The sequence below is a fragment of the Coffea arabica genome, chromosome 2e, assembly GCF_036785885.1.
Source record: "Coffea arabica cultivar ET-39 chromosome 2e, Coffea Arabica ET-39 HiFi, whole genome shotgun sequence".
Classification (NCBI taxonomy): Eukaryota; Viridiplantae; Streptophyta; class Magnoliopsida; order Gentianales; family Rubiaceae; genus Coffea; species Coffea arabica.
In genome coordinates, this window is record NC_092313.1 from 31,763,436 (window position 1) to 31,773,976 (window position 10,541).

The window sequence follows — 10,541 nt, forward strand, 5'->3', positions numbered from 1 at the left end:
AAATATATGACTTTGGCTTTCAACAAATTGTTAAGTGTTGACTAACCATATAGATACACCATCTAGTCTCTAATGGATATTTGCTTGTGAAGCTAGAACATAAATATATATCACAAAGTTGGTTGGAAATATTAAGCATATTGTTAGCTGCCTTTTGTGGAGTTGAACCTGCAATCCAAGATCAATTTGTCCAGATATTATCATATCAATAGCAGACTTTTCAGCGCCATGACGCATAAAATAGATACCAAAATTAATAGTTGTTAAATGCCTATAAGTTTTTACATTTTTTGCTGAGAAAGTTATCCATTCAACTGTAAGAATTTCAAAACTAACAAACCAGAATCCAGACAGCTAAATTAGAAAGAAAGGAACAGATTGTTGAAACAGGCTCCGTGAGTCGGAGTTTCGCAGATCAGCTCTGAAATTTCTTTTCCTTTCTTCCACGCAGAATACAGACAGAAAATCATTTAAACTTTGAGGATTGTTAGAGTTACCACTGTTTCCATGGAATCCGAAGTTATATATAATTCAAGAGAATTCAAAGATTCTCGAATGACATTAATTAGAATTTATGAATTTAGTCAAATTTTGGTTAGGAAAATATGAAGATGACAATTGCTGTGATTGTGAGAGTTACAAATCGTTCTCAACCATTAATATTTTACCCCTATCATTATTGTATATTTGCATCCCCATCTTTCAGATATTTTCTTTCTAGATACTTTCCCGATTATTTGAAATTCCAAATGATATCAATTAGGTTGGAGGGAGTGTTACATTTGTGTGTCACCTAACTAGTATCATTTTGGTTATTAATAAGAACTAATTTCATTTTGCACCTCTGATCTTGTATCCTATTCTTATTTTGTAACTTAAATTTTAATTTGGGTTAATCACATTTAATCCCCTTAAGGTATACCCCATTTCTTAGTTTACCCCCTAATCTTTAATTTTGCTCACTTAACCCCCTATAGGACAAAATTGCCCTTGCATTATTTTAACTTTTCATTGACCTTGTATTCTGGATACTTCTCAAATTTTCAAACATCGCTTACCTCAATCACTCTACTAAATGATAGTGTATTTATCATATCATCTTACAATCTCTATCAATCATTCAAAAACGTGTAAATTTGCACGATCCTCTATTTTAGTTAGTTTTTTTAACATTATTATCGATTGGAATTAGGTGGGATAAACCTGAGATGTTAGAGTGCAAAGTATTCAAACTTAAAATTTAGCAAGCAATGTGAGAATTACTAACAAGTGCAGGGTACAAAGTGAAATTACTCCGATTAATAATTCCGTTCTTTTAATCTTCCACAAAGTCAACTCTGGAGTCTACAGCTTTCCAATTCCGATACTTATCCGGAAGGATTTTAAGAGTCGTGGAATCTTGTGTAGAGAATTTCCTAGTACAGGCTCTTTTCACTACAGCAGAAATGGGACGAAGGACCACTGAAATTGGGGACACGTACACACAAACGGGTTGGTCCTCCAGCACAGCTGGCAACCAGCATTGTGGGGACATTCATTTTGTAGTATTATCAAGGTACACAGGAATCAGCTGCAAATATCTTATGTTCTAGATGAAATAATCTGACTTTTAACACCTTCGCGGAATTATGTTCAGCTATTCTAAGTGATACTAAAAGCTTCTCAGAATGTGATCTCAAGATTGTATAGATTAGTGACCATATGGGAGTAATTCTTTTGTGCCGATAATGCAGTCACATTACGATGTCCATGAAAGTGATGGTTTTCGGAGGGACTCGTGATAGTGAAAGGAAGAATTAAAGCAAGCTCCATCATTAGCGTAACCATCCAATATTTCCAGGGGCCACCAGGCCTGGAAATCACAATCTCTTATCCGGGTTTAGAGTCAGTCAATACTACTGATCCATATTGATAAACGACAAGCTAAGAAATTACTAAAACCAACATCGGATTTTGGAGGAATTTTCAAGCTAGTATCAGCATTCAGCCATCCGCTAGCCATGTTGGTTCTGATCAAGCTTATACTACTTGTGATTTCTGCTCTAGTTGGCTTTGCATCTTCCCAGGACCTTAGTATCACCTACAATGGATTCCGTTCTGCAAACTTGAGCCTGGATGGCATAGCTGAGGTCATGCCAAATGGCCTCTTGAAGCTAACTAATGCCACCAAGCAACAACAAGGCCATGCCTTCTTTCCTAGTCCTGTCATCTTCAAGAATTCAGCTAACTCCCCCCCTTTCTCCTTTTCCACCACCTTCATCTTTGCTATAGTGTCTGAATATCCTACTTTGAGCGGCCATGGAATTGCCTTTGTGGTTGCACCAACAAGAGGACTTCCAGGAGCTCTTCCTAGTCAGTATCTTGGCCTCTTCAACGAAACCAACACAGGAAATGGCACCAACCATGTTTTTGCAGTGGAACTTGACACGATCCAAAGCAAAGAGTTCAATGATATCAATGATAACCACGTTGGGATAGACATCAACGGACTGAACTCCACACAAGCAAAGCCTGCAGGTTATTATTCCAATGACAATGGTGTTTTTCAGAACTTGAATCTTATTAGTGGAAAAGCAATGCAAGTTTGGGTGGACTATGATGGAACAACTAAGCATATTAGTGTCACATTAGGTCCAATACATGCTAGTAAACCAAGCAAACCTCTTTTATCTTTAACCAATGATCTTTCATCAGTATTACATGAAACCATGTATATTGGATTTTCATCATCTACCGGTTCTGTGCTAACAACCCATTACCTTCTGGGTTGGAGTTTCAAGATGAACGGTGTGGCTCAAGGGCTTGATCTTTCTCAACTTCCTAAGCTCCCACGAGTTGGACCTAAGAAAAAGTCCAAAGTATTAACAATTGGTTTACCTATAATTTTGATTGCTTCCCTGTCGATTGCAATCTCTGGTGTAATCTACCATGTGAGAATAAAGAAGAAGTTTGCAGAAGTGCTTGAGGATTGGGAGCGTGAGTATGGTCCCCACAGATTCAAGTACAAAGATTTGTATATCGCTACAAAAGGTTTCAGGGACAAGGGATTACTAGGAAGAGGGGGTTTTGGTAGGGTATATCGCGGAGTCCTGCCTAGCTCCAAACTTGAGGTTGCTGTCAAGAGGGTATCTCATGAATCCAGGCAAGGAATGAAACAATTTGTGGCAGAAATTGTCAGCATAGGCCAGTTACGCCATCGAAATTTGGTTCCACTTTTAGGTTACTGTAGGCGAAAAGATGAACTGCTATTGGTTTATGAATACATGCCAAATGGAAGCCTGGATAGGTTTCTATACCAGCAGCCTGAGTACACTCTGAACTGGAACCAAAGATTTCGAGTCATAAGAGGTGTAGCATCTGGATTGTTTTATCTACATGAAGGATGGGAACAAATAGTGATCCACAGAGATGTAAAGGCCAGCAACGTCCTGTTAGACAGTGAATTGAATGGAAGATTAGGAGATTTCGGGCTTGCCAGATTGTATGATCATGGAACAGACCCTCAAACAACTCATGTTGTTGGAACACTTGGATACCTCGCGCCAGAGCATACTAGAACTGGCAAGGCTACAACCAGAACAGATGTATACGCCTTTGGGGCCTTTTTGCTTGAGGTAGTTTGTGGCAGAAGACCAATAGAGCCACACTCCCCAACAGAGGATGATATTTTGGTTGATCAGGTATTTTCTTGCTGGAAGAAAGGGCAAATTCTTGAAGCAGCTGATGCAAACATGGGACTTGATTATGTGAAAGAGGAGGTGGAATTGGTTATGAAGCTCGGATTGTTGTGCTCGCAGTCAGAGCCCACAGCAAGGCCAAGCATGCGTCAAGTTGTTCTATACTTGGACAGCGCCTTGGCACTGCCAGATTTACACTCACTTGGGATTTCTGCCACTGGCCTGTCTTTTGCAAGTCAGGAAGGTTTCAGTGATTTTAACTTATCATACCCATCCTCAATGGACAAGCCATTTTCACACGCTTCCTCCTCTGCTGCAGAATCGCTACTGTCTGGAGGTCGGTGATTGAGGACAAAGCTTTCCGTTAATGACTTTTGGGAGAATTATGCAATTGATGTAATTGCTGATCAATAAGACACTGGCTTTCTGTTTAGTTTGGCATTAGGGAGTAAGCGATGTACATAAAGAACAAAAGCTAGCCAATAATGAGAATTTTGTAAGTTTAAATGAGATTGGTAGATAATATTGAGTAGTAATTGATTCATAACAAAACCTGTATAGCACCATCCTGGGCCTTGCTTGAACTATATCTTCTGTAAAATGATAGTACAAGAAAGATATTTTCTGCAAATAAAACCAAATTCTGTATTGAATACTGAAATAATCCCAAATTAACAGAAAGCAGAATAGAGGATTCTGCAGCTGTCATCCAGGCTCCCAAACCAATAATGTAGCAGTTTATAACTTTTGGTTTCTAAAGCTTCTAATGGATCTGTTAGGAAATTGGTTTAATTTGTTTTAGACAAGTTTTTTGTTTTATGTGAAAGTAACTAATTTTCTAATTGATTTTAGTTACTTGGAATAGTTGTCAAGGAATTTTCTATTTGTATGAGTTTAGGAATAGGAGTTATTTCTTATTCTGAACTAATTTAGGAATTAGCACTGGTTTCCTATTATTATTTGAGTTTTGGCCAAATAACATTCTTTATAAATAGGTGGATTAACATATTACATAAGAGACACACAAGGGCACACAAGAGATGAGCCTTATACATGGGTGGTGAGAGAGAGTTCTTGGAAGATGAGAGATGACATACAAGGGTTGGGGTTGGGTTTAAATTGTATTCTTGTATAAGATTTTTCTCTCATAATAAAGAACGGATTTCTCTCCGTGGACATAGACTCAATGGTGGAGTCGAACAATATTAAATATTGTGTATCCCTTATCTTTCATACTTGTGGCTTGTTTGTCATTAAATTGTTATGTACTTGATATCTTAATAGTTGTTTGTTCCATGTTTGGATCCTAACAAGTAGTTTCAGACCTTGGTTACGAAATTGGGTTGCTCACAAGCACTTGAATCCTAACAAATTGATATCAGAGCGGGGTTCATGGTTGGATCCTAGTTACCTATTGAGATCAAGTGGATTGGCGGCTATTACCAATTGAACAATTTAATAGGTGGAATTCTTGTTTCAAGAGTTTGGTAAGAAACATTGAAGGTGAAGAATGGAAAGTTGAAATGTATGGAGATATTTGACGTTGAATCTAGGCAGGTGATTCAAGAGTCAAGAAAAAGATGGAATTCAATCTTAATTTTGGACGTGAATCGGTGGAGACTTTCTCACACCTCTAACGGTTGAACTTCATCCCAGTGGCTTTTAGATTTTGATTATGTTCTTTGGGTGGTGTGACACATGTCCTAAAGAAACAAAGCGATCTAATTTTCATGCGCCAAAAGACTTTGATAGTTATGAGTTTTTCGTTTTAGGTGGAGTCTTGGAAACTACACGTGACGAGACAGTTCTAAGGATGAGAAAAAATATGGTGATTTTACCACTTGATTAGGGTTAGAATTCATAGAAGGGGATCTCAAGTTGCAAGTGGTAGTGAAAAAAAATCCTGCAAAGGGAGATGGTGAATTGAAGCATCTTCTTACGAGTCAACTGGAGGTTGGATTCGGGGTAACTATGCATGTTTATTTGTCGATTAAATCAATTTGGTCAGAACTGTATTAATTCGGATATGTAGTTCGATACTATATTATTTGGTAGTTGATTCCGATGTGTAGTTCGGTACTATATTATTTGGTAGTTGAAGATAAATGGTTATTAAAAGAAATTTTCGTCAAGGTGGAAATTTGTTAAAAAATTGGTTTAATTTCTTTTAGACATATTTCTTATTTTGTATAGAAATAACTAGTTTTCTAATTCATTATAGTTACTTGGAATAGTTATCAAGGAATTTCCTTTTTGTACGAGTTTAGAAATAGAAGTTATTTCCTATTCCAAACTAGTTTAGGAATTAACACTGATTTCCTTTTTTTTTTTTTTGGTTTTGGCCAAATGATATTCTCTATAAATAGGTGGGTTGACATACTACACAAGAGACACGCAAGAGCACACAAGAGGCGTGCCTTATACATGGGTGGTAAGAGAAGATTCTTAGGAGATGAGAGATGATATGTAAGAACTGGACTTGAATTTAAGTTGTATTCTTGTATAGGATTTTTCTCTCATAATAAAGAACAGATTTCTCCCCATGGATATAGGTTTAATGGTAGAGTCGAACCACATTAAATATTGTGTGTCGCTTATCTTTCATACTTGTGGTTTGTTTATCATTAAATTATTGTATACTTGATATCTCAATAATTGTTTGTTTCGCGCTTAAATCCTAATAGGGTCTTCCACATACACTGTGAAAGTTGAGGAAAAAGTTAAGAAAATGTTAAACAAAAGACAAAAATAGGGGTTCACTTCCATATTCAAGAAATATATTAGCAGACCCTAGAAGCTCTTAATCCGGTCCTCCTCCGCCTTCTATGGCAAAGATTAGAAACTTGGAATTAGTAATCGCACAAAATGACCCTCGTGAGAGTAATGACCAAACAAGCCACAGTGAAGAAAAAGAGAGACAAAGTCCCTAGAAGACCATTTCCTGGCTGTTTTGGATGATTCAACCCTCCTCAGCGTGTCCACTTCTTTCAAGTTTCAACAGGTCAAACTCAACCCCCTTGTGCTTCAACTCCTCAACGCACGTGGCCAACAATTTGCCTCCTCTTTTCCCTCTGCAGAAGCTTCTCCAGATGGCCCTAGACGTCAGTCTTGTACCTGACAGCCCATATGATCCCGAGAGAGCACAAGAGGGAACACAAAGATGGGATCCAAGACCTATGGCAGAAGGAGGCCCGGCCTGTTGAGGAGGCAGCGCTGAAGTGGAGGATGAGGGCTGTGGAATGGAAAAGGAAGAAGAAACAGTAGAGTTGGGAGATTTCTTTGCGGACAGAATCGCTTTGAGTCTCCTTGAGGGCTATTCTGTTGAGGATTATCTCTTCTTCTTGATCCATTGCTTGAGGAGAAGCTTGTGAGTTGGGGTCTCGGCTATCTGGTGGAGCGGGATGAAGGGGCTTCGACTCCATGATCTGTTTTTCTTTAAATTGTTTTCATTATTTCTGGCCGTTTGTATGTGTCGCTCTATAAATCTAAGGGGCAAAACATGTAAATAAAGATGCTGGGCAATCCAACGCTAGAATTTTAAATTGGACAGCCGACTTTGGAAAGTCATTCCGAAGGGCAATCCAATGCAATGATTTTGGGCAGATTTGAGATTTTAGCCCATGTCCTATCGTCCTGTCAGGTGTTGGTTCTTACAATTTGATTTTGCATATTTCGCCTATCATATGTTTAAACTGTAAAAATGTCAGCAAATTACGTATAACCCGTTTGTAGATTTTGACAGGTGTCGATGCCTGTGCAATAATAATTACCTACTCAAGAAAAATACAAATTTTGTATATAGCGGTGAGTAGAGTCGAATCCACAGGGATTGAGGATAAGTCGTTTCTTCTAGAGTTCAGTGCATGGGGGATTTTTGGAAAATATAAAATTACTAATTAACTAGCTAATGAAACAACTAAAAGAAATAAATAAGAATTAATCAATAACCAATACGACTCTAGGCAAAGGTGTAACTTTTCAGACACGGTCCATTCAACTGATCATCGATGCAAAGATAATTCAATTACTCTTTACTAGATTGGTTATAGTTGTCATACAAGCGATAAACAGCTAACCTTTCCTTACTTTTTCGATAGTCAAGGTACAACCGTTAACTATTTCTCTAACCAAAAAATAACCTTAGGTACGACCGAAGGATTTAATTCCTCGATTGCATGAAGAATTAGAAAAGCCCAATCCTAACTAACAAACACGCTACAAGGGTTTGTTTAAATTAGATCATACGTTTCCCTAACATGAAACCAATCACGCTAGTCGCCACTGGTATTAATCAATAGAACAATTACGGATTCAATCAATTAATATGACAGTAGATTATTAGGTTAATTCGAATACCGGGCCCTTGACATTCAAATAACAAAACAATCACAAGCAATTAAACCAGAAAACGTACGAATACCAATGAATAAAAGAAATAAGTAAAATAATTCGATCTCACAGATATTTGGAATCGAGTCTTCAAGTTGACCTTCGACTAGATGAAAAACTTAGTCACGTCTCATGAGAAAATCTCCACGTAATTTAACTGAGGTCCAGGCCATCAAAGAAACCAAGAAAGAAAAAAGCTAAACTATGCTAAAAACTGAGCTAAAACTCTCAAGCCTCTGTACGATTGTCTCTTTTTAAAGCCAAAAGAAATGACTCCAAATGCTCTCTAGTGGTCCCCTGCCAAGATTAAGAGTCAAAGTGCCAAAAGAATTGGAGCTTTGCCGAAGTTCCTTGTATTTCCTTTTCTCTTGGTAGAAGGACTCCTAGTCAACAAAAGGGAAAATGTCATCCGTCTGTTTTGTGAAGCTCTTTTGGAGTCTCTCATGTGTGGAACAATTTGCTCCAGAAAGTCCCTCCTTTTTAGTAGTTTTCTGCTCCATTCCCTGAAATTAAGTCCAAATACCAAATATAAGTAAATATTAATAATTAAAACAATATTTGGCAAGGATAAAGGGAAAATTAATAATAAAATAACCAACAATTAACACCCTATCAATTCCCCTCACACCTGAACCATACTTGGCCTCAAGTATGAGAACAGCAAACAAACACCAAAATTTGATAATGGCCATTGCTCCAACTACCGTATTGTCAAGATAACCAGAAAAACATATATCAAACATCACAGGTTAAGATCAAAGAAAAACCACCTCGGTTAGCCTCTTAACCACCAACTCCTCCAATTTAAAGCAAAATAATCTAAGAAAAAGGAATGGTTGCTCACATTTATCAGCAAATGGTTCAACTATTAACCAAAATATCGACATTAAGATCACAAACCGGCAAGCTGACTTATTCACATACTAACACAATCTTTGATTTACTTCTTTTTTTTTCTTTTTATTTTTTTTTTTGAGTAACAAAAGACTTAGTCTATAGCCCTTAGAGCATTTTGACGTGAACTCCAACATTTGCCAGATGGAGGAGCCCAGTTACTCAGCTCCAATTGCTACGGAATCACGCACTCATAGTAACTACAACCTTTTGACGCGAGAATCGACACTTTAGGTGAAAATTCCCGGTTACTCAGTAGTAACCACTAGCGGAGTACAATCAACTTTTATTTACAATCATATAGCACGATATCTAAAAACAACACAAGAATAACAGCAGCCAGCCTCAATTTTTGAAACATGGAGAACTAAAATTAATAACTGGACCAATTCACATGAAAAATGCCAACAATCATTCCCTATGCCTAGAAAAGTTAATCAAAAATTAGAAAAGTCAAGCAAGTACTGATATTCACCAAAGAGATGTTCCTGAACTCAACCACATCAACTTGATACCCTTTTATTAATAAAACGTGGCAATAGCAGAATTAGAGACAACAATCCAGCATCAAAACTTGGTATTCATATAAAAACTTGACAGGTTGTCAGCCTGTGCAATAATAAAAACCTGCTCAAACTAAAGGTAATTTCGGTAGATAGCGGTGAGCATGGTCGAATCCACAGGGACTGGGAGTAATTGTTTCTTTTCAAATTCACAGTGACAAGAGGGATGTTTTTATCTCAGGGGTGACAATTTAAGCAATTCAACTAAAAGTAAAATAATAAAAATAAAATAGCCAACTAGAAATTAAATAATAATTTACTAAAATCAAAGGATCTAGCCAAGGAATAACTTCAGCAATGGTTCACCTAATTGATCATCGAAACAAAGGCAATTCCAATTATTTACTAATAAATAGGTTATAACTGCCAAACAAGGGATGACAGTCAACCCCTCCTTACTGTGTCGGTGATTAAGGTACGCTCGTTAATCACTACTCTAATTGAGAAATAATCTTAGGTACGCCCGTAAGATTTAATTTTCCAAATGCCTTACGTATTAGAGGAGTCCTATTCTAAGCAAATAACACACTACCAGGGTTATTTTAGGTTAGCCCACGTATTCCCCTGACACAAACCCAATCATGCCAGTTATCACTTTTTTGAGACAATTAAACAATTACGGATTTAACGTCCCAATTGACAATAGATTATCAAATTAACTAATTATTCAAATCCAAGACAATCAATTAACTAAACAATCATAAGCACTGTAATCAGGAAATATGCGAATACCAATAAATAAAAGAAAAAGGTAAAATTAAATCGATCTCACAATTTTAGACGAGTCAAAACATCCGTTGCTCCTTGACTAGAAAAAGGGGTTTAGCTCATTATTGATGAGGAAAACCCATGCAAAATCGAAGCATCAGTCGCGGCCATAGTCTAGAAATTTAGGAAACTTCAATTCGGTTCAAGGAATAAAGGGAAGTAAAGTTACAAAGGATGATTTAGTCTTCCACGGCCCTGACTCACGTAGGAGGCAACCATAAAAGACCCAAAGGGAAAAGTCAAAAGGAAA

At 37.3% G+C, this 10,541-nt stretch overlaps 1 protein-coding gene and 1 pseudogene across 1 annotated transcript; one reads left to right on the forward strand and one right to left on the reverse strand.

Moving 5' to 3' along the window:
• The first annotated feature begins 1,595 nt into the window (after positions 1–1,595).
• Positions 1,596–4,229, forward strand: LOC113732390 (L-type lectin-domain containing receptor kinase IV.1-like). The gene has a single exon (XM_027258112.2). It carries the CDS (start codon positions 2,001–2,003, stop codon positions 4,020–4,022), a length of 2,022 nt encoding a protein of 673 aa, XP_027113913.1. The 5' UTR covers positions 1,596–2,000; the 3' UTR covers positions 4,023–4,229.
• A 2,208-nt stretch (positions 4,230–6,437) lies between these two features.
• On the reverse strand, positions 6,438–7,099 carry LOC113728958 (uncharacterized; annotated as a pseudogene).
• Between the last annotated feature and the right edge of the window lie 3,442 nt (positions 7,100–10,541).